Source organism: Artemia sp. Qi Xiang Cuo, chromosome 12 (genome assembly GCF_049724085.1).
Source record: "Artemia sp. Qi Xiang Cuo chromosome 12, ASM4972408v1, whole genome shotgun sequence".
Classification (NCBI taxonomy): Eukaryota; Metazoa; Arthropoda; class Branchiopoda; order Anostraca; family Artemiidae; genus Artemia; species Artemia sp. Qi Xiang Cuo.
In genome coordinates, this window is record NC_142805.1 from 29,735,465 (window position 1) to 29,760,793 (window position 25,329).

At 35.5% G+C, this 25,329-nt stretch overlaps 1 protein-coding gene across 1 annotated transcript in view; it reads right to left on the reverse strand.

Moving 5' to 3' along the window:
• LOC148945987 (CD63 antigen-like) overlaps window positions 1–20,902 on the reverse strand; it is an 84,674-nt gene extending 63,772 nt beyond the window's left edge. Inside the window, exons 1-3 of the mRNA XM_089097894.1 lie at window positions 20,636–20,902; window positions 14,797–14,985; window positions 8,900–9,076 (exon numbers count right to left, since the gene is read on the reverse strand). Of these exons, the coding sequence (XP_088954020.1) occupies window positions 8,900–9,076; window positions 14,797–14,985; window positions 20,636–20,695 (426 nt within the window). The 5' untranslated portion in view covers window positions 20,696–20,902. The remainder of the gene's footprint in view (window positions 1–8,899; window positions 9,077–14,796; window positions 14,986–20,635) is intronic.
• Window positions 20,903–25,329: the final 4,427 nt, after the last annotated feature.

Consider the following 25,329-nt stretch of genomic DNA (forward strand, 5'->3'; position numbering starts at 1 on the left):
TTATCCCAAAAACCGTCAGGCTAAAGCAATGGAACATGGGCAAACGTACGAACAAATAGCTATATCGGCTTTTGAGAAAAAGATGGACTGCAAAGCGCATCCTTCAGGACTTTTTGTTCATATTAAATACGGATATTTTGCAGCCATCCCTGATGGAATAGCCACTTTTTTGTCTCGTGATACGGCGGTTTTGGAAGTAAAATGTCCTTTCCGTGCCAAAGATTTAAATATAGAAGAATGGAGGCTATCCCCAAAAAATATTTGTCTTGAAAACAAAAATAATGGCACATTACAGCTTAAAACGTCACACAATTATTTCTACCAAATACAAATGCAATTAGAGTGTTGTAACATAGATTCTGGCTATTTTGTTATTTTTTTCGGCAAAGGCGATCCGTTTATTGAGAAAATCAATCGTGACAAAGAATTCTGGCAGAAAAAAATGCTACCAAAATTACCAAAGTTTTATCTTGAAGCAGTATTGCCAGAAATAGTCGACGCAAGATTATCGAGAAACATGGAAATACGAGAGCCGTTTTTATAAAAAGAATTTGAACAGTATTAACACTCACGACAGACAAATAATTGCTACTATACGAATTAAATTTAAAAAAAATGATAATAACAAAACCAAGCAGATAATTGCGAATACCACACTGACTTTCCTTGACAATAAATAAAACTCCAAACTGGGATAATTCGTAGATAGTAATAATTAACAAAACATGCTGGATATTTCTGTACAATTTACAGTGACAGTCATCAGCTGATACACTCACGTCTATTAAAATTATTTACGCCTATTTGAACATTTATCTTGCGTTTTTAACTGAAGTTTTTTCATGGGAAATTAAGGAGCAACGTTAAAACTTACAACGTACAGAAATTCAACGTACACGAAGGAGGTCGCCCCCTCCTCAACACCTCGTTCTTCACCCTAAAGACTTTTAGCACATTAAAAAAATATTTTTATTGTTCTAATTAAATGACCCTTGTGTTTCATGAGTCGTTATTAACTTTATAATTAAAATTTCTAATTAAATGACCCTTGTGTTTCATGAGTCGTTATTAACTTTAGCGTAAAGAGTGAGATGTTGACGAGAGGGAAACCCTCATATATACGTAATAATTTATGTTCCTTTTAAGCTTTATTGTTGCTGCTTACTTTCAGTTTTAAAAAAAATTTTATAGTTTAATTTCTGGTTGTTTTTGAAATAGTGCAAAGAATTCCGGCTCTACCTCCACGGAAAAAGTCCCCCCTCTCCCGTATAAATCATCTAAAACATTTAATCCGGGTGAAAAACTTATCCCGGGAAATTGCCCACATCCTCTCCATACTTAAATTTACTCGGCAAAGGAGTACGACAATAAAAAGAATTTTGCATAGGAATTTCGAAAAATTTCCCCAGTAAAAAATTTCCTCAGAAAAATTAGCCTTGCAATTTGTACTTAGCATTAGAAGCTTACAAAATAAGTCTCTGTAGTTAATTTGTGACGGAATTCATGATGTTTTAACCTTTTTTCCATGACATTTCAAGGAAAATTTCCATATTTCTTCGAATTCCGATTTGATCGTTGATTTTTTAAAACTAAATTTTGTTGTATGGATGCTAGACTGAGTATTAACTTAGTTGCATCTTTCTTCTGCATTTATTTTTTGGGATCATTGTCTTTTTTTGTAATACAGACAAATTGTTCAAGTTTGTACACTTCTTTTTATTTATGCTTTTACGACCTGTGCAAGCTACTTTTTTGCGATCGTAAGAACTTTTGATATTTTGGAACAACATTTTAAAATGATTTATTTCGGTTACGAGTGTTGAACAATTAGCCTATTTTCATCATTTGTGTTAGTTGAATATCAGCTTAATAAAGGTATGCTTCATGAAAAACTGTTGTAATTTGTATATTAATAAATCTGATGTGCATGTGTAATGTATCGTATGTCATAATTAGGTAAAATCGTTTTATGGAAAAAATTTATAGTTTTCTCAGTTTTTTTTTTTTTATAATTTTTGTTTTCATAGTGCTACATTTTTTTTAATTGTGTTAGAAGATTTTCATCTGATTTCTAATGGATAGGTAATCTATTAAAATTGAATTTTTTGAACTGGTTGAATGCAAAATTGTGCTCTCAGTTTCGATAATCCAACTTTCTTGTGAAGATTTTTCTTTTTTTTGTGCGCATTTTTTTGTGTTGCAGATCCATTTTTCAAGATTCTGCTCTAGGTATTATCTATATTTTTAATAAATATAAGCCCTTTTTCTTAGTTCATATCAGATTTGTCTTTATTCTTTTAGAAACCATATATTTTAAGTGACTTGTTTAAGTTCACGGGATGCTTCACAAAAAGCTGTAGTAAAGTTTTTCTTAATCAGCCTTATGTGCTGGTACACCCTCCAGAGGAGATAGGCAGACCAATATGATCTTATTCCTATAAATAAAAACCTAACTCCATATCATCATGTGGTGAAAACTATTTTTTCAAAACAAATTTCAAAAAATTACCCTAATCAGAGACAAATTTATACAAATGAATCTGTCCATGGTAAGAGATGTGGAGCAGCTTCTTGCATTCTATCTCTGAACCTTAATCTCTATATTCCCCTTCCATTGGGGTCCTTTATTTTGTCTGCTGAACTGTGTACCATCCACCTTGCCCTAGATCTTTTATAGATTATTGTTTAGAGTCTGAAAGTATTCTCTCTTTAACTGACTCCCAATCTGCAATACATTTGCTCTCAAGTTTAAACAGAATTGTTGATGATAAGGGCACACTTCTTGTGTGCAATCACACAAGAAGTGTGATTTTCGTATATTGACCAAGCCCCCTCCCCTCCTTTTTCATAGATTAAATTTTTGTTTAGTGTCATATCGGGAAAATCTAAATATTGGTTATTACAAGGTCTAAGAATTTAGGGTGCTTGTGCCTAATATGGTGCCCACAAAAGAAGTCAAGTTTGGTTAGTGCTAATAAAAAAAAAGGATGAATATATAATAGTTGAGAAACAAATTTGGGCTATATATTTGCACATTGGGGGGGGGGAGGGTGGTAGAACATAGCATATATTAAATACATAACCTAACCAAGGTACCTCCCCCCTAAACCCCAAAAAACAACAGTTTAAATATTGTAAACGCAATGGAAACCATGCTTTGCATTCCATTTCTCTACTACAAATACCCGTTTGTCGGGTTTCGTGTCTGGTTTCCTTGATACAGTTACAGCGGTGGGTACCAGACAGTGCACAAGTACCGAATTTAGCTCCAGAAATAGGGTAGCTTCAAAGATAATGTAATTCGGAATTAATGTTTATTTACCGCGTACACCTCATAATATAGCAGTCCGAGAGCCATTTCTAAACGAGTTGACGGGTAAATAAAACAGCATAGATGGCTTCAAAGATAATGTAATTCGGAATTAATGTTTATTTACTGCGTACACTAAAAAAAAAGTCTCAAATGCTGAAAACAAATGCATTTATACATATGTGTGTTATTACTATATACTGGAAATAAATTTATACTTCTTAGCTGTCCTTGGCATTGAAATTATCCTGTCTAGATAATGCTAAAACCGTGGTAGGAGTTTCTTCAAAATAAAGAAAAATTTCATCTATTTTGATGGTCAGCCTGGGCCAAAAGATAAAAGGAAAGCCCCATCTTTATGAATTTTCTAACCCCTTTATGTACAGAACGATGCACGATTTCGTAAGGAGTATGGTTGCATCTGGCATGAAAGAAGAAAATACAGCCCGGGACTTAGTCAAGGCTCTAAAAGTAATTGTGGTGCTTACAAGTATCGTAAATTCCCAAAATCTGCGAGCCAATTCTTATGGGATCTAAGGCAAGAGCGTAATTTGCTATGGTAAAGGAGCGGCAACTGGTCCCTCTACACCCAATCCCCCCCCCGACCTCAGTTTGCCCGCCCAGCTGAAATTTAGTTTCTGCAAAAAATCTTGTCACTAAGATAACCCTGCAAAATACAAGTATCCAGAAAAACAGGCAGTTTTCTTTAGTCTATTTTTGTCTTTACGGTAATACATGGATCATTTCTCAGTTCTCACTGTCATTTTCATTTGATTTGGGAAAATTGGCTCCAACTTTGCCACCCCCCAGGATTTTGACAAAATTACGCCACTGATCGAGGGGCAAATAAAATTGATTGCATGACTTGGTTTGGTTTTCTTTTTTTTTTGGGGGGGGGCCAAAAAAAAATCAAAATTTGCTTATATATATTTTGGTTGAGTTTTTACGAGTCTGACAAAAATTCCAGAGGAGTTAAACCACCTCTCAATACGGCCTTGCTTCTGAGAAAATGCTTCAGTTTTTAACGTGTTGGTCAAACCCAATGAAAAATCAAGTTTCGAATTAGGTTTTTAACGAAAGTTTATTTTAGCTACTCAAGTATTTATTGTGTCAGCTAATTCCCTCCTCAGACAAATTCTCCCCGCGCATAAAATTTTCCTCAATCAAAATAACCTCATTTCTTAAAATTACCAGTTTATTTAAAATCACCTCTGACTCATTTTTTTTATTTTCCTCCGTCAAGGTACAAGGCCTTTTGCTTAGAAACATTTGCTCCAATCTATTCATTTAAAAACTTCAACCAATTCTTGCTCCCTTCTTACTAGTCAAACCACAAATTATTGATGACAACTAGTCATCTGTAAGAGTTTGCTAAATCTTAGATTCCTGCTAAAATGTTACAAATTCTTGCCACTAGATTAAGTAATCTCTATGCTTTTTAACTTTCAGGAAGGGACATCAGAATTGGTAACCTGTATATTATTCATCAAATTAACAACCTTTTACACAGAGACATAAAAGCACTGCCTGGATAAATGCATGTGATTACTTTTAAAAACCCGTTAATTTTCGAAGTCACCTATTATCCAAGTTGAATTGTATGCTTTTTGTGCGTCGACTGCCGTCGACACTGGTCACCCCTTAAAATTGATTGGGTGATCTTGTCATAAAGACAAAACAACATAAAGGCAACAGTATATTGAAAAAACAAAGACATCAACCTATCCCTTTTTTTCATGGTAATCAGATGAGCCTGTAAAGAACCAAGATCAATCATAAGTTAGGAATCTGCCAGTTTTATCGCCCGGCGGTTTAGTCCCTGCACCGCAGAGCCTCCTTCAGGGTCTCAAATACCACACCAGAGTTAAAAGGGCTTTGATGGGACGGGGCAAAAACTACCACTCTTGTTAACGATCCGTCCTGTTCGTTTATGCTTACCCTTTTTGTTCACAAAAATTTCTCTTCGTTTCAGATTTGAGTTCGCCAAGCACAGTAATTTAGGTTCGCTCGAACGTCGACTTCTTGTAAGACTTAATTCGTTATAAGTTTTAAAATAGCCCTTTACTTTTCATTTCATTTTTGTCACTTACATCTTGAAAGAACGAGTTATCGGACAAAAGACTAAGAAAAGTTCCCAAAAGAGTAGGAGGAAGGTCATAGGTCCGGGTTATTTCAGTTCAGTTCATTTTATTTAACATCAAAAATGCATTTAACTAATTTTCCAATACCTGCCCCAAGAAAGATACAAAAAAAGCACTTGCGATTGGGCGGGTACATACAACTCATCTACTAACTAATAATTAATTATAAGGAAAGGAGGAACAAATAACAATAAAAAAAAAGCACTTGCGACTGGGTGGGTACATACAACTCATCTACTAACTTATAATTAACTATAAACAAAGGAACAACAGACAATTATAAAAAACAAAACAAAAACATATTTTTAAATTATTTTTAAATAAACCCAGGTGCTTAGCCACCCGAATGTTCTCAGGAACCGAGTTTCACACATTAGATCCGGAAAATCTAGTATGGAAGCCGGCCCTGTTGCCACTTCTATTTGGAACAATGAAGTCACTAGCATGACGAGTTTCATAATGGTGTAAAGACCTATTGTCGCTAAAATAATCCCAAAAAACCTCTGGACTAATATTATTCCCGCACTGATAGGCAAAAATTACTATTTGGTAGTCCCGTATCTGTCCTACATTCAACACTTGCAACTTATTGAAGCAAGCTGAAGTATTATGTATACCTTCAACACACCCACTAATAAGACACATTGCTTTATCTTGAAGAGTCTGAACACGTTTAAAATTCACATAAAAATTGCTTGCCCATAACATACAGCCATACAAAGCAAATGGATGAATCAAAGCATGGTACAAAAGCAATAAAACTCTTTAGGGTAAAAAAATTTTTAAACGACGAATTACTCCAAGGCCACATGCAATTTTTGTTGCGACAACATCACTGTGGCGTTTCCACGAAAAAATTACAATCAATATAAAAACCTAAGTACCAAATGTCCTGAACTTGAACTACAGGCTTATTCTTAAACAGAATTCTACCATCAATATTACTGTGCGTGCCTACTCTAGAATATACAATAAAATTAGTCTTACTAACATTTACTGATAGCGAACTCAAACTAGTAAACACATGCAAATTTCTCAGAACACAATTCACTTTCGACACAAGACTATCCAAAAAGCGACTATAAAAAGTAACAGCAGTGTCATCAGCAAATGACGTCAAGCAACAGTCTGGAAGATAAAACCTCATACTATCCACATAAACCAGATACAGAAGTGGGCCAAGGACCAATCCCTGTGGCACACCACATGATATTTGATAAGGGGAAGAAAAAACAAAGAGCCAAGTTGGCTTAAACAGCTTGTAATTTCAGGTGATCTCTTGGGATGCGATCGAAGAAGCTTTAAGTATGGAGGAGGAAGGAAAAATGAGGACGTGTACAAGTCTATGATGGAGGAAGTGTATTTGCCAACCTTAGGCAGCTTAATGTTGCGATGATTTTCTTTAAGTTGTAGTAGTAGAAAAGGGAAAAATTTACAGTCGGACTTAATAAACGAACAAACTAACAAATGGATATCAGTTTCTTTCAGAATGCTTTGTAACAAGCTTTGAAATAGACTCTCAGTTTACAAATGATGTTGTGGTCTTGAGAAGGGATGGGGGTTGTCAGCCCTACTCACGTTAATTTTTGCTCCTTTTAATTTTGAATCGGCTATTTATTGTAATTTCTTTTCGTTTTGGATTTCATTTATTAATTAAGTGCGGTAGTTTTACACTTTGAAGATTATTTGACTTTATTTCTGCTCATTTTTGGTTTGAAAAGCTTGTTTTGTGGATTTTTTTCTATTTTTTATTAATTTACCAAAAAATGACCCAATCAAGTAGCATTGGAGTCAAAATATAGCACATAATATTCCATTTCAAATAGTTTTCCAGGATTTTTCTTGCGGTACCCAAGGGTCAGCTTGTGTTTATTTATGCAAGAATTTCAATAAGTTCCGCAGTCAACTAACCAGCATTATGATGATCTAGAGCAGTTGTTCTCAAACTGTGGTACACAACAATTTTTAGGGGGTACGCGGCCGGCCAAGGAAAAAAAAAGTCCGTTAACTCTAGGACTGGCAATTTTATTTATATTTGAGCCATAGTTTACTTAGTACCTAAAATGTTTTGAGGCTAAAAAGGGTTACAGTGTCTAAATAAGTTTGAAAACCACTTATCTAGAGGCATTCTCGCAAAGAGTGCAACTATTGGAGTATGATCATTCAGTCTTGCATACGGACATTACGGAAATAATTGTAGATTTGAATTATTGTCAAAATGCCAGGTTTTGTTCAATAATGCTGTAAAGAAAAAGGGGAAATATTTTGAAGCCTAACAGTGCTAAAAATTAACCTTGACACGGTATTTGATATTTTAAAAAGATCTGGATTGCCAACTTCCAATATTTTGAAATCGATCGGAGTCTGGAATTATTCCGTCTGTTTGTTTATTTTTCTCTTTGAAAAAAATTGTTATTTTGGTTTTCAGACACGGATACGTACAGTATTCTCAAACGGAATGGTTCGTTAGAAGTGCGGAACCACAGCAAAATTTGTAATTTGCACAAGTTGGTATACAAAATATTCAAACTTTCTATGGGAAAGATTTGGCTTTTCATTAGAGGTGAGGATCTAAAACAACAGTTTTATTTTCCAGCCCTAATTATTCAATCAAGAGACAATCAGCTTTACCAGCTCTTTGCCAATCAAAAATTCTGCAAAAACAGATGCCTTGTGACACGAAAATTATGTGAAATCCTAAAAGCAAATGTTTCGCATCATGACCTCCGCCTTTACGTTTTCAAGAACTTCTAAGATGCAAAATAGGCTGTCTTTAAAAAACTTCTACAACTTATATTAGCTGGTTCAAAAATAGAGTATGTCCAAAAACATTAAACTCATCATTAAGGGGGAGGGGACAAGGTGACCCCACTCTCCTTTAAGCTTCAAAAATAAAGTATTTACCGAAAAAGAGAAATCCCTAGAAAAAAAAACAAGTGAAAACAAGGACTTTTCATTCCAACCCCTCGAAAAACGTCTTTTTGGGCTTTTTTACCACAAAAAAAAATATGATGTCCCAAAAATCAGGTTCAGAGTCTTGGCAACAGGGGAATGGGAGGGGAGAGGGTAAAACCTAAGTAAAAGGAATAAATTTAGACCTCGATTTCTCTGAGGATTCCTTAGACTAAATCAAGGCAATGTGGTATCCTCCCCCTCACTCCCCCTGTGTGCAGATAATGACAAGAAGTCATAATTCTGAATGCACGACAAAAGGACTGCCGTGACTGGGTTTGATGTGAAAATTTTTCATACTAAGTCTGATATCAAAAACGAGAGTCGCAGCGTTAAGACTCCTCCGGTACTTTATACGCAGGTCCAAGACTTTAGGCTTGTCACGTGTTCAAAAGATCGTCTCGGCGTCCCCACAACAACAGACCCCAAAAAATAGACTAACCTGCTTTACAACCGGGTCTCTAATTATTAAGATGTTTTAGAAAGAAAACCGTACCTCGTGCTGGAGTCCGTCCCATGTTTTTGTTACTCCTTCATGTCCTGAAACTGAGTACACATCCATACTCTTGCGCATGTTCTTTTCCACAATTGTCCCAACATCACTTCTTAAAACATAGGCAGCAATTCCTCCAGCAAGTCCACATACAAGTATTATACCAAGCAAGCAGGCAAACTGAAAGTAAAATAGTTAATGCAAGTTGAAATTGTGTTGCCATTCGTTAAAAAGCTAAATCGCTAACTCTTTCTAGGCACATGTTGGATATAACCTTTTTAATGCAGAAAATTTCAACTTGTGTGATCTCCATACGAATAGTTATTGAAAATTTGTTGATAATCGGCTTATTTTTCATGGTGACTGGTGTTCACCCTCTCCCCCCTCCGCGGAAAATCCTCCCTCAGAAAGTATCCCCTGTAAACTCCCCCCACAGCTGGTTGGTCTCCAATCACTTTCGACTTACAAAAAAGGATTTGAACTCTCAATTTCTGATCTAATGAGCACCCTCCGAAGTTTCTTTGACCATGAGGTGGAGGTGTGGATGTGGAAGGGAAAGTCCCCCTCCTATACGGAATAAATTCTGCTCATTTTGGAATTTAATGTTACCCTTTACTTTCACAATAACAGCGTACACCAGAAATATTCCCAGAAATCATGAGGGAGCAGATATAAGTTTCACATTTGTGATGCATTTCTAAAGTTTCTTTCATACTCCCCCCCCCCCCAAACAAACAGCCTCATTACGGCTCTGGGGATTATACATCAATTTCTACATCCACCCTCCCCTTTTCCTTCCCTGAGAACTATTTCTGTATTTATCTGATGGCTCAATGAGAGCTGGGGTGTTTTGGCATTAAAATGCACCCTTTGAGGTATTTCCCTCCCTACCAAACTACGAAACAATCAGAAAATTGTAAAAGTTTAAGTATCTTTTAAGGTTTTGTAATTTGTCCATTGCTGATAGATAGCATTTATTTATTGGGAAACATACAGACACTTTTCGCAGGGGAGTTTTCTGCAGAGGGGGTGAGATTGTCTGTGTGAATCCTCGCTCCTTTCAGCGAGGATGTATTTTCCGGGGGAGGGGCGGATTAAATGCCTAGAACCATTTTTCATATGGTGGCTATTTGACGGTTTTACTATTTGAGTACAAAATCCCATGGGAATCGGGAATCAACATTTTGATCAAACAAGTCGAAGGGGCGTAGTTACCTACCGCAAGCGCCAGGTGTAGCTGCAAGGAGCTGTTAGCTTTAAATTGCAGGAAATCGAAGATCAGAAACTAACACCTCCATTAGTAATCTCTGAAGGAAAAATCCGTGCTAACGTTACCAAACTGGACATAATGGTAATATTAAGTTGGGTGCCGATTATGATGTTTCCCCGATATCCAGGACTTGTTAGTAGCGCCGTAAGTGCGAAGGGGCCTGAAAGAATTGCGAAACTGAACTTTAAAACTAAAGGAGAACTGGGTCTCACCATCAACTTCGGTGTCAAGATTAAATACTGCCTGCTCCGAGTGACTTTGCCGATTCGAAATCATAAACAGTCCCTTAATTACCAAGGATTCGCGAACCTAATGGCGTTTTCCAACTACGAAAATTGAAGCAATTTTCTTATTTGTACCATTAGGATTCGACTTCTAACCTGGATTTCATACTAACGGGACAGTTAATGGATGTGGGCTACCATTATTGTGACGTTTCAAGCAGCATCCTAAACAATCTATCACTTAATTTTGTAGTTTCTACTTGCTTACTCTCTGCCTCGTCATGTGCTAAAGCCCAAGTGGTCTTTCAAGCCTTGCTGCAATCGCCTTGATCTCTCACTACATTAGATTCTATATTGTTGAATATCAGGATTTTATTTCATCTCTTATGTACGTCCATGAAGGGGAACTCTCTCGATTTGGATGTTTACTTGGCGGAAGTTGGCTCATTCAATCAAGGTCACTTGTTTCTCTTCCTTCAGCCAAAATTCGATTTAGGACACGTGAAAAGAGTTGGACCGAAGGCCTCAAACTTCACAGCACTAAACATCAACACAAGTTCAGGCTTCGTATTTGGGCCGATTGCAGCTATTTAAGGTCAGGTAGTTCGTTTTAGATCGTCATATATATAAAGCGCATATATAGAGAAAACTGTCTGGCAGTGGAAACAGCGTCAAATCTGCGATTTTTTGTGGGACACTAAAAATATCTCCAGCTGTTTCGCCAAAATTTACTTTGTATTCTTCAACTGATTGATATGAGCTCTCGAGAAAGTCATTTCTCCTCCTTATTTTCTGATGATCCACTTTTTCTATACACAGCATTTCGAAACATGTTTTTGGATCGTTTTACAAAATTAGACCATGCTAGAGACTTTAATACTGTCACGCCAGCATCTGTTCAGGAATTTAATCGCAGTCTAAAACCAAAAACGGCGTCAGATTCAGACGGTCTACAACCCAAACATCTGGACTATGGGACAAAAAGATTGATCGAACATATCGTCATCTTATTCCAGGCCTGTATCGCCCAGCAGCATATAACTAATGTGCTACGTGAAGGTCTAGTAACGTATATAAAGATAGAAAATCTTGCCACTTATACAGACCAATAACTGTTATGTTCAGCGATTGGAAGGCTTCTTGAGAAGCTTATATATAATGTAATTAGCACGAAGTTTGATCAAAGCAATAAGCGGGCTTTCGTTAAGGACTTGGCACGCAAAATACCAGTGCAAGTGTCCTAGCGATTCTTAAAAGGCGTAAAAAATCAAAAGCAACTTCTAGCTTTGTACCATCGGTATTTCAAAGGTTTTTGACACCATTCTTTGTTCCCAAGCAATTCTGCCTCCCTTTAGAAGTGGAGTTAATTATTTTGCGGGTACCTGCCTAAAGAAGTGGTATCATAAGCCTCAGCCCGGATCCGTTTGCAAGGAATTGATACTATTTGTGTTTGTGTGTGCTAAGCTGTAAATATGGTTCTGTTCTAATTCCTAATTCTTGCAATATTTAACAACACTATCAGTCTTCCCTCGACAGACCTCTCCGCATTTAATTGAGCGATATATCAATACAAGTCGCCTGTCAGAGGCTAAAAACATTGCTCTTATAGCTAATAATCTTGAGGCACTCATCAACGCCATTATTGGCTCTGGACTGAATGAAATACGTTATTCAGATGCAACTTCCAATACCAAATGGCTTGACTTTGGACCAGAGGCTGCCTCTAATGATACAAACCAAGTGGTCAACCTATAATCTAATCTTCCAGTTCGCTTAAGTGTATAGGTCTCCCCAATTTGGCATCAACAGGTTTCAAAAAACAGCCTATAATTGATTCTTGTAAAGAAAAACTGAGAAAATTCAACAGGCCAGGGTAAGGGCAAATTTGATAAGAGTACCCTTGGTCAGCTACATAGCGTGTTAGTGGCACCACTTGTGTTGTTTTTGACAATACTTTACACCTTTGATAAAAATTAAATCCGTTGTTTTTCTTTATATTCAACAATTATTTTCTCAGTATACGTATTTGGACTTGTAATAGCTTCATTTACCAATGGTATGGCGTTTTGAAGATTTGTCAAAAATGGACAAACTGTCATGTAGGTTTGCCAGCTGCTGTAACAAAATTGTTGATTTCCACTTATCTGTTTTGTACCAAGTGCCTAGTGCTGTAATTTGTAAGTCTCATAGTAATTTGAACTTTGCTTATGAATGAGTGTTTCAAAGTTAAAGATATCAATAATTGTGCATAATTTTTACCAGTACCCTATTTGTTTTTATTTTTCTCGTACTCGTTTAGTGCATCTTTGTTATGTATAAGGGTAAAGATAAATTATTATTATTATTTGGCTAAATTGTAAAATTAAGTTAGGGAGTTCTCCATTTACAGCTTCATAAGCTGTATTGAATAAGGCCGCCCAAAAAACATGGGATTTTATGAAGGAAAATAATGAAAATCCTGTTTCCTGCTTATCTTGAATCATTAGAAATATTTGCACATGCAATGTTAATTTAGGTAATTTTACTGTCATTTTGTTCATTACCTATATTCAACACCAACAAGAAAAGTGCAAAAATACCATCAATTTTTCCTCTTTTTCAAAACAAAAGCATGCACAGACAGCCAGGGGCGTCCCGAGGGGGACGGGGAGGAGCGCACCACCCCTCCAATGTTTTTGGCATTCGGTAAAATTTTCGCTAACAGCGAAAATTTTGGCAGAAGTTTTGCAAAATTGCCCGAAATTTAGCAAAATTTTTGATTTCTGAGGAAAATTCGGCATAAATCAGGTAGCAATTCGGTAAAATTTACGAAGATCGCCCCTCCAATGAAATGAGTCTCGGGAAGCCCCTGCAGACAGCTACACATCACACTTGTGATTATGTAACAGCTGCAAATAAGCAAAAATTTCTCAGTTACCTACTCACTATTTCTCCTATCGAAATTGTGCTTACAGCCTAGGTGACCAAGAAATTTTCACAAAACATCAAACGCTTAGAAGTTACAACAGACAAAGTCAAAAGTTTGCGAGGCAACAAAGAGTTAACAAGATCTCCGTGAACAACTTAAGCATGTTCATCCAGGTTTGGATATTCTAGCAGTAAAAAAAGAAGAAGAGAAAAATAAACACTTTTAAGGAAAAACTCACACCAAGGATCATTTTAGCAATACTGAACATCTAACTTTTGTCTCTTTCCAATAGCATAACTATTTTTACATAAATTTAGTTATAGCTTATAACTGTATATATATATATATATATATATATATATATATATATATATATATATATATATATATATATATATATATATATATATATATATATATATATATATATATATATATATATATATATATATATATATATATATATATATATATATATATATATATATATATATAGTTATAAGTATATATATATATATATATATATATATATATATATATATATATATATATATATATATATATTCTTTCACCTGGCAGCTGTGAAAAAGCAGCCCTAGATTCTTAACATCAATTTACTTGTTGAAACAGCACACACTGATAGAGCAACAAAAGGTAGATTTGATGCCCTATACTTTGAGCCTAATTTTCATTATGTCTGTTGGCAAAATTTTCAATGCAGCTTGTCATCCGAATTCAACTGAGAGTGATTGAGGTGACCAAGGAATTTTTATGAATTTTTTTATCAGGTGACCAACTTTATGAATCAATGAAAAAATGCAGCATTTGAACCCTTTAAAGAGATACTCCATTGAAATTTGGATTTTGAGAAATCAAATTCAATAAATATCTCACACTTCTTTCAATTAGATTTTCACGAATTTGTGTTTATGTAACTAAACTGGCTTAAACTATCTACAATGTCTAAATTAATACTTTATTTGGTTTGTGTTTCTTCACCATTTGTACATAAATCTTTTTGCATTATTTGGAATCCCCAATGAATTATTGAGGCTATTCTTTGGTTCGCAATAGATTTGGGAGAAACATTTAAGCATGAATATGTGGACAGAGAATGCAGGACTTAAGCTTTGGGTAAGGATTTTTTTTTCTGGGGGGGAATTTATCATCAAATTATATTGGTATGATACTGATATATTGTTATTGGACCCCAAAAATCCATATTGGTCAGGCCCTATATACAACTGTTTTTGTCAGTGGTTGCAACTTATGAAAATCTAGGGGAAGGGGATGCCTTGAAACCTAATTTTCAAATTTACAAAGCCATAGTTTTGTTGTTTCTTTTCTTTTTTTTCTTTTTTTTATAAAAAGACACAAAAAATATGTTTAAGTGAAAATACCAGAAAAGTTTTTATTCAAAGTCTGGGGGAATCTAGTGGACCTTCCTCCCCCCAATGGGCACCCCAGGTCTTTACTATATAATTTGCTAAGTACTCACAGTCAGGATCATACAGGAGTTTTCCTTTGATGCACCACAGCAACCAAAGAATGTGACAAAAAATATTATGATGCCAACAATGATAAAAAGCATTGAAGCTGAGAGAAGTTCATTTCCAAGGAAATCCAAATATTGACTGTAAAAACTCTGAACTACAGCCCCAGTTACAATCAATGCCACACCTGTTACCTGAAAAAAACAAAAGATAAGTCAGTCCACATAGAGTAAGATGAGTAGTGGACAGAGGGTAGGCTACTATGTTTAGCACAGAAGACATGCACCACTTTATTGACTTTGCATGTAAATATTACATTCCAGAGTGATATATAACTTCTAAAATATGGGATAAGGTCAACTGAAATACAACTGCCTTCTAAATTTTGGTATTTAATTACAAAAGACATAAATTTCACCCATGTAATAAGCCTTTTATTTGGTCACTGGAGTTGGATGTTTTTATATGACAAACACATTAGCACCCAGTTTTCTCTTAATACCTGAAGGGGGAAAGGCATACAAAGTAATACATGGAAACAACTTGGTTTGACTCATAGCACATCTAAGTATATATCAGCAGGATACTATTTTTTGTTAAAGAATATGACCAATAACAGGTTGACTTTAATAACATGGGAAAAACTAAACGCACAAAAAAAAGAAGGCCCAGAAGGGTCCTTGGTCCTCTAGAAAATATGTTCCGATAATGGCCTCCAAAAGCTTTCTGGCCCCAACTGGAGTTTTAAATGATGAACATATTGATTGTGCTATATTTAGCTTTTTTGGAATATCTATCTCCACCTCTACCCTGTCCACAGGACACTGACAACTGATAACCTTGGTTAAGCTTTGTATTATAAAAAAAAAATTTCATAAATAAACATCTATAGCACAAATGGTTAATTGAAGAAAGTGTTTTGAGCCTTTTACCTTTCACCAATCCTGACCTTAAATGATCTTAAAGATTTTATAAAAATGTGTCTGAAAATTTGAAAGAAAAATCCTAATACAGCTTTAAGTCTGGTAAAATTCTGAATAATGGGCTTTTTACTACCTAAAAGAGTAGTTAGACTATGTGAGGAAATTTCTAGGGCCTAAATAATGCAGTAGAGGATATTTAAAAGCTCATATCTTTAATCCTTCATTTTTGTTTGTGTCTGTTTTCCTTTGTACTCTGAAAATACAGTTCTCATAATGGCACCATCATTTTAAGCCATATTAGAGTTTTTTTGTTTTTTTTAAGAAATATTGTTGAAAAAGCCTGAAGCCAAATAATTCAGGATTTAGTGACAGTATAAAACTAACAACACTCCACTTTTGCATCCTTTCTGTTTTCAAGTTATTTCTAAAAGTTTCACTTACACACAGTTGGTCCATGGCAATCAAGGGTCAGTGCCTTTTTTAGGGGGAAGGAGTTAGGCTATGTGCTTAAAAAACATCTTCCCATGGTAAATTCATAGGAAATCTGGATTCAATCCTTGAAAGTGAACAGCTTGTCATCTAGAACTTCACTTTACAACATTATTTAAATATCTAAATTTGTTTTTTTGAAACATTGAAAGAAATACAAACTCAAACCAAAACTAGAGGGTAAATGTTGTATGCCAAAGTAGAAGAGACATGTCTTCAAGTTTGGTATATGTTTTAAGGTTGGCTTTATACTTGCTATCAATATTAGCAAACATTTCAGAAATAATATTTTCTCAGCCACTTTGCCAACAATTTTTTACATTGAAAATATTTTCAAACATTTGCCAATATATGAGTAGCTTTTGAGTATATCACAAATTGCACAATTTTTAAAACTGATTCTTGAAAAGAGAAATAAACAATATTATCAAAAAATTATTTAAAACATGAATGGAAAGACAGATAAAATGTGATCAACTGAAACCTGGAAAAGGTTATAAAGTAAGAATTTCATTAATTGTGCTTTCTTTTTCTTTCTTTTTTTTATTACTGTATTCACAGCACCAAGTACTTAGAGGTATCTGATATGCCACTATTCCTTTACCTCAATGAAACCTTGAGGTTTTTAATGTCTGTCCAACCTTCTTTTAAAGGAGTCAACAGAAGGATTTGCAGAAATAATATATATTTAGGAAGATTGTTCCAGATAGAAGTGCAATGCCAGATGGAGCTCTTCTTCAAGTACTCAGTTCTTGGCATGTCCTCCTTTAAATAATTGGACTGAGCTGTGTGCCTTTGTGTCTGCCTTGATGGCTGGACAAAGGGGGGGCACAATACAAAAGAGCTTGACTGAGGGTGGTAAACTCATTAGAGTGGGATAATCCAGTTGGATGGAAGAAGGTTTTTGCAGTGAAGAGTAGCTCCCAGCTTTCTTGCACAGGAGGTTTTTACCCAATCAAGGTGGTTATTCCAAGAGAGATTGGTGGAGAAATGAATCCCCAGTAGGCAAAGCTCATTGATTCTCTTTATATTTTCAACTTTGAAAATGAAGCTTGGGTGTTCACATGGCACCTTTGATTGGGCAACAATAACCTCTTTCGATTTTGATGCATTGAAGTTGATCATCCATGGATCAGACCACTTTTCAATTTTAAAATGGTCCATTTGTGGAGAAAGGGAGGCTTGTCTTGGGTCTTTGTGTTTTGGGACAGCTGAGTGTGTTGTGGTCAGCAAAGTGAAGCAGAGGGCTTGTGAGGTTGTCTCCCATGTCATTTATGTAAATGAGGAAGAGCATAGGTCCCAAGACACTGTCCTGGGGAATCCCTGCTTTTACTAAATGTTTGCAGGAAATAAATCTGTTGAAGACAAACTGCAGTAAACAATGAGAAAAAAAGCTCCCAATAAATTTTAACAGACATCCACAAACATTATACACACAGGGTTTCTTTAGCAGGCCACAGTGTCATACTCTGTCAAAAGCTTTAGCAATATCAAATGACAACAGCCTAATGTTGCACCCTATTGTCAGAAGTTTGATCTACTCCTGATGCTGGGCCACTAGGCAGTCTAATGTTAAGTGTTTCTGGCAGAATCCATAATGGCAATTGCTTAGAAGGTTGTTTGATTCCAGGAACTGTTGAGATGTTTTATTAGAGACACCCTCATAGACTTTGCCAACACATGAGAGGAGGCTAATAGGCCTATAGAAACCCATGCTGGTTGGATTGCCATCTAGCTTTACAGTAGGCATAACATGGGTGGACTTCCATGTTTGTGGGAAGGTTCTGGGGCAAAAGCAGGTCCAGAAAAGCAATGACAAAGGTCCAGCTAGCCTGGCACTGCACGGTCTGAGGACAAGATTTGGTATGTTGTCAGAACCTGTGGCTTTATTCACATCAAGATACTGCAAAATGCAAAGGATCTTCTGGAGGAAAAAAATTACATGATCCAACACAGTATTGATTCAGTCTGATAAATTTGGCACTTCTCTACCATTGCCATCCAGATTTGAGAATTCAGCCAAAGCTTCAGCCTTTGCCTGTTGATCTTGTGCCACAGTCCTGTTAATCTTTATAGAAAGAATTCAAGACCTCTTGGACAACAGTAAAGCCCCCTTGACAATCTTTGTCAAATGACAATTATCCACCAACTCTTTGCTGAAGCATGTTGAAGCTAGGTGGTAAATTTCTTCTTATACTGAACAAGATTTAGTTTTGATATAACCTAGAGTTATCTATGGGACTGTATTTGCTAATTTACTGAATTCTAAAATAAAATTATTTTATTGCCTCTTAAGTTTTAAGTGGATGGGGTAAATGTCTCCATCCTACTGCTGACATTATGTTCTGTATCTATCCCTGAAAGATAAATTGATATAGCAACCAGTTTCTATGATAGTAAAATCCCATTACCCAGAATTTTGCTAGCATTTTAAAGAAATTATTGTCTGAAAAGCAATCATTTGTTCTGCCTACTGTGCAAAAACAGCCAGGTAAATACATAAATAATTCCAGTACTGAAATAGGGACAAGGTGAACATACTACTTGATGTCTATTATGTGCTCTTTTTAAACATAATAACTGTTTCAGTAGCAAATGTACACTACTACCTGCCCCCATGATGGTCATATCTACAGCTTTAAATAATTTACTTCCCTGTTGTCTTGTATTCATTTCTTTTCTGAATGGGTTCTAAACATAATTATCATTTTGCTTGTATATGGACCCCCCCCCCCATGATCACCCTAGATATAATCCTAGTTAATAAATTCCTCTGCTGTTTAGCATTTGTTTATGTTTTGTTTTCCTTGTGAACAGGTTCCATGACCAGTCAAAACCACTGGACATATATCCCATTGTACAAGAAATTCATATGTAGATATTATATATTATTAAAAATGGTTTGGGAATGGAAACAACAATGAAATTAAACATGATAATGCAACTAATAAAAACATGCTGCATATTATAAAGCAAGAATTTTGCTGTTTAAGTGTTTTTTTTTAATCTTGAACAGACTCTATCTTAGAGCTACATATGGGAAAATCAGGAGGGGGGGGTCCTTAAAACGGTTGTTATACTTGGAAAGAACATAAGTAGCCAAAGCATTGGCTTGAATATATAATCATATATAGCACTCACAGTTTCAGATAGCCTATACTAACAGACAACAGTAGATCTTAATCTTGGAAAATGCTGACTTCTTTTAGATATAGGATCTAAAAGTTAGAGCAAAGCCTAGGTATAAATTTACAACCACTCCTGGTCATAAGGAGACATCACCTTACCTTAATAACCTTAATCTCTTTGAGAGCTTTAAGGTCCACCAGACCTGTAGCCCTCTTGAGTTGATGACCCCAGTTGAACCTCCACTGCTTCTTCTCCTACTCCTTGTCAAGTTGATGTTTGAAAGACTTGATGGAAGGAGTGCTGACGGTAGAGGCAATGAAGAAAACAATTTTTCTGACATGTTAAAAAAACAATCCTTACTTAATAATATGCAAAATAATCTTAGTTAACATATTTTCCAGGGGGATTACTTTTATCATCACTTCTTCCACTGCTATAAATTTTTTTTGATAAAATTGTGAAAAGTAAACAGATTTGATTTTATTTATCTGTTTTCAAATAATTTATATACCTAAGTTAAACACCATCACTGCCATCTACCAAAAAGATACAAATAGGCTAATATTGATAAATTTGGGTTAAGTTAGGTTAAATTAGCTAGATGGTTCTTTGGTTTTTATTTTATAAACAACTTTCAAGACTAGGAGAACTGACAAAATACTGAAAAATCTGATTAAAAACAAGGAGAATAGTGAGGATAAAGATGCTCCCAATGGAAAATATGTTAACTAGGATTATTGTGCCTATTATGAAGTAAGAATTGTTTTCTTAACATGTCTTTTTATGACCTGAAGTGGTGGTAAATTTATACCAAGCTGCTTAAATAGGCTAGGCCTAGGCTAGACTATATGGATAATTTATATCAAAATAAAAATGTTGAAAAGCCAGAAGTTTTCCAAGATTTTGGTCAGGCAATTGTTATTAGTCTAGTCTTGATTTTGAGCCAATCTGAAAAATTTTAACCTATAGATACACAATCCAAAATCAGGGGCATGTTGTCTAGGTTAGCCTATGTTTAGGAAAGATACTTTTTCATCAGGACATCTTTACAAGATTAGGCCTAGGCAAAATACAAGTGATTGAGGTCTTGCCTTAGTGGGTTACCCTCATCCATGCATAGATCTACCAAAGCACATTTAACCTAGTCAGATGCCCTAAATGTCACCTGGGTTAGCCTCTGCTAGCCTTGTCCCTTGAACTCAGTGTGGCAGATAGCCTAGGCTAATAGGCTATAGCCAAGTGGCAAGGCTGGATATCTTCACATCCATACATTCAATTCGCAATAATAGTTGAGAATACTTACAGAAAATATGAGGTTGAACAGAAAAAGCAAATATTTGATAAGTTTCATGCCAGGATTCATGTTGGCTATAGGCCTAAGTCGTTTGTTTGCCAATTACAAAATAAACAATATATCCAAATGTTACACCAGGTTAGTTTTGGCAGCTCTTAAGAATTTCACATAAACTTTCTTTCTAATGAATAGATTCGACAGCCTTTAAATCTTCCATATTTGAGGGCTATAGTAGCTGTAGCCTACAAAACACAAAATAAACTGATGTTTGATCACATAGAAAAAATTTAGCTGCAGCTTATAGGATTAGAGCCATCTCCTTTTTTTGTTGAATAGATAGCGATGGGTAATATATCATTCTCTGCAGTCGCCTTAAGGGCAATTTCCCCATCAGAATGGCCATTTTATGGAGTATTACGCAACTTACGGTCGAACTTAGCATACAGTAACATAAAAGATTTACTGAAAAATTACTGTTGAAAATTTGTCCAGCTTTATGGAAATAGTAATGTAAAACCGGAGGAACTTGAAGAAAAAAACTGGTAAATTTATTCAAGAAAATACATTTATGCCCGTGCCACATTATAGTCAAGCTTGTCGATAAAATCAAAATTATCCACGACTACAGCGCCAATTACGTCCGCCATTCATAATTTCTCGATTTGAACATTGTTCAACTTTCAAACATAAATTTCTTGACTGAACAATCATAGTCAAGGCTTAAGGCATAATTTTTAAAACTAGAAAAGACAGAAACTTAGAACAGCGGTTTTTCTATCTGGGAGAGAAATCTAATAAAAGTTAAGAAGATTTAGTATTGGTAGAGAACAGTTGGACACAAATTACTGTTGGTGCAAACTAATTAAACTAATTTCTGGCCGTTTCAACTTTTGGCTTTTTAAATACAAGTGTGACGCTAAAATCAAGAAAATTGCCTTGTCATTCATGATACTTGGCTTTGTTTATCGATAGATGTGACTATGATGTGGCACGGGCATTATTTACGATTCGAGAGAGACTGACATACTGAAATACAATTAACACCCAGAATGCAGGGAAGTCGATCGTAATCTATATTTTTATTTATTGGCATTCATAAATACATTCTTTGGGAACTGATGTGTCCAGTGGCTTTATTGAGAAATGTGTAACCACCTTAGATCTCGTATCATTTGTTAATTATCCCCAAAAAGCAACATTTAAAATTGTGATATTTTTTTACCTTATTCCTTTCCCAATGGACGGTGTGTAAGTACTTTCTCTAGTTCTTCCAATCTGAACGCTTGAATGTTCTTATATGAAGAATTATTAGGGCTGTTCTTTTGCTCTAATATCTTACATCTCAGATCACACATCTTCCTGCAAAGATTTACGTTCTTTTGTTTATCTTTTTTCTAAGATCTTACAGCTCACTGATGTTAGCGAAAAGTGTGAAGGACGCCATTTTTCTGCCACATAGAACAATGTTGAGAGAACTTTGATGATATACTCATTATTGTTCTTAGACCGCTGATCAGAGCAGAATGATGAAGGACGTTTGCAAAAGAACGCCATAAGATGTAAGATCTTAGTGCTAAGATTTCACTTTTAAGCGTTCTTTGTCAAAAGATTAATAAAAAAAAACTTAATGCACAAAATAAGTTTTTCAAAAAAAGATTAAAGAACTCCATTAAACCAAAAATGAACAAAAATAGAACTAAATAATCTACCAAGCATACAACTACCACAAAATAGTATCAATTAAAAATTGAAACTCAAAACAAACAGAAATTCAAACAAGTCAAACTATAAACGAGCAGAAACTAATCTAAGTAGGGTTCTAAACCCTATGCTTCCTGTACTTTTCTCAAAAAAATCCAAATGAATTATCTGAAAAAAGTACTTTTAAACGTTTTCACTTTTATAACTTTAAGAAATAAAAGAATAATTAGTATTTTAAGGAATAAATATCAGCATATGTATATTAAACTGACAATGCAAATTTTTTTCAGTAAATTCATTTGAAATTTTTCAGTAAAGTACAATTTATATTCTGGATTTTACAAAGCATGGGGTTTAGAACCCTACTCAGATTAATTTCTGCTCGTTTTGAGTTTGAGTTATTTTAATTTCTGTTTGTTTTGGGTTTCATTTATTAATTGATACTGATTTATGATAGTTGTATGGTTGGTAGATTATTTGATTTCTATTTTTGTTCATTTTTGGTTGAATGGAGTTCTTTACTACTTTTTTTCAAACTAATTTTGTGCAAAAAATTTTTTTGATTAATTTCTGTTCGTTTTATATTGACATAGTCTTTTTCAGGGAGAATGACTGAGCCTCTTCTAAAGTTGAACAACCATCCCTTTCATAAAAGCTTTAAATAACCCCGTGGAATAACTTACAACCCTTGATCCTAATTTCAGGGGTTTGTTTCAACCCCAAAAGCCTATTTTTGGTGGTAGGCCCGATAGTGACTATTACAGCGACTTAGAAGAGAAACGGCCTCAGTCCACACAGAGTGGATTCATTCGCAATAACTATAGCCACATCCCGTAGTTCTAATAAACTTCTGAAGTTTATCTGAAGGTTTTTTTTTTTCGACTTGTTCTAATAATCCAAGATAAATGATGAATTTTCTGATCCGGTATTTGAAATTTTGTATACAGTAATTTTCGACCAAAAAAAATACTACTAATTTTGATAATTAATTCTGTTAGGAATACTTTTAGATATTTCAACTATTCTGCAAGGGTTCTGAAATACCACAGCCATTTCATTTCTACCAGATTTCTACTTCTCTTGATGAATAACTAAGAAGACCAGCGTCCAGCGAGTGACTCGCGAAGTTTCTACTTCATGAATAGGTAGAATATCTTGTAAATAAAAAGGGGATTTGAGGAAGACTGATCAAAAAGTAAGTGTTTCTGGTCAAAATTAACTGCGTTGATATTCTCTTATAGGCGCGACGCCGGGGACTAGTGGTAATTGTAATAGCAGTGGTAGCTTACAAATATCAAGCCTTATAATAAAAACCTTATATGCCCCCAGGGCATAACTTGCAATACTTGTGCTGAGGTTTGGGGGGGGGGAGGTTTATCCTCAAAGACCTAATTCCCAGAACTTTAAACTAAATTAAACAAAATGGCCATCTCATAATTTTGATTGAATGTGTTTGGGGAAATGGTGGGTGTGAGAGGGGGGTTGGTTGCCCTTCAATCGTTTTCGACTATTAAAAAGGGTACTAGCCCTTTCAATTTCCAATCGAAAGAGCGCTTTTGAAGTTTCTACAACCACTCTTTTTATACAAAAAAAATATATATGACCCTAGGGCAAAACTTACAACCCTTACTCTGAGGGCTGTGGGATGGGAGGGGGGTTGTCATCCTCAAACACCTAATTCCCAAAACTTTCAACTACGTTTAAAAAAATGGCTATCTCAAAAATTTAGAATGGCTGTGTTTGGGGAAATGGTGGGTGTGAGACGGGGTTTAGTGACCCTCCAATCACTTTCTACTTTGAAAAAGGGCATCAGCCCTTTCGATATCCAATTGAGTGAGCCCATTTTGAAGTTTCTACGACAACGCTCTCTATATGAACCTTGTATGGCTCCAGGCCATAACTTATAACCTTTGAGGGGTGTGGAAGGTTTGTCATCCTCAAAAACATAATTTCCAGAACTTTCAACTACGTTTGACAAAATGGCTATCTGAAAGTTTTGATTGGATGTGTTTGGGGAAATGGTTGGCGTGAGAGGGAGGTTTTTGCCTTCCAATCACATTCAACTATTAAAATTCAACTTCCAAATGAGCTTTTTTTGAAGTTTCTTCGACAGTTTTTTCTATAAGAACCTTATATGCACCCAGGGTATGACTTACAAACCTTACCCTGAGGGCCACGGGGGGGGGGTATCATTCTCAAAGACTTAATTTCTAGAATTTTCAACTACGTTGAACAAAATAGGTATCTCAAAATTTTGATTAGATGTGTTGGGAGAAATGGTGGGTGTGAGAGGGGGGTTAGTTGCTCTCCATTCACTTTCGACAATTAAAAAGGACAATAGCCCTTTCAATTTCTAATCAAATGAGCCCTTTTTAAAGTTTCTACGACAACACTTTCTATAAAAACCTTGTCCCCTGGGTATAACTTAAAACCCTTGCTCTGAGGGCTCTGAGGGGGTTGTCATCCTAAAAGAACTAATTTCCTGAAGTTTTAACTAAGTGGAACAAAATGAATATCTCAAAAATTTGATTGGATGTGTTTGGGAAAATGTTAGGCGTGAGAAGGGGGTCAATTGCCCTCCAATTACTTTCAACTATTAAAAAGGGCACTAGTCCTTCCAATTTTTGATCGAATGAGCCCTATCCGAAGTCTTACGACAACGCTTTCTATAAAAATTTCATATGCCCCCAGAGCATAGCTTACAACCCTTGCCCCAAAGGCTCTGGGGGGGGGGGGAGTGTCATCTTCGAAGACATAATTTCCAGAACTTTCAACTACGTTGGAAAAAAAATAAATATCTCAAAATTTGGATTGTATGTGCCTGGGAAAATGGTGAGCGTGAGAGGGGGGTTACTTGCCCTCCAATTACTTCCGACTATTAAAAAGGCCACTTGCCATTTCAATTTCCATTGGAATAAGCCCTTTTGAAGCTTCTGCGACAACGCTTTGTATAGAAACCTTATATGCCCCCAGGGTATAACTTATAACCCTTGCCCTGAGGG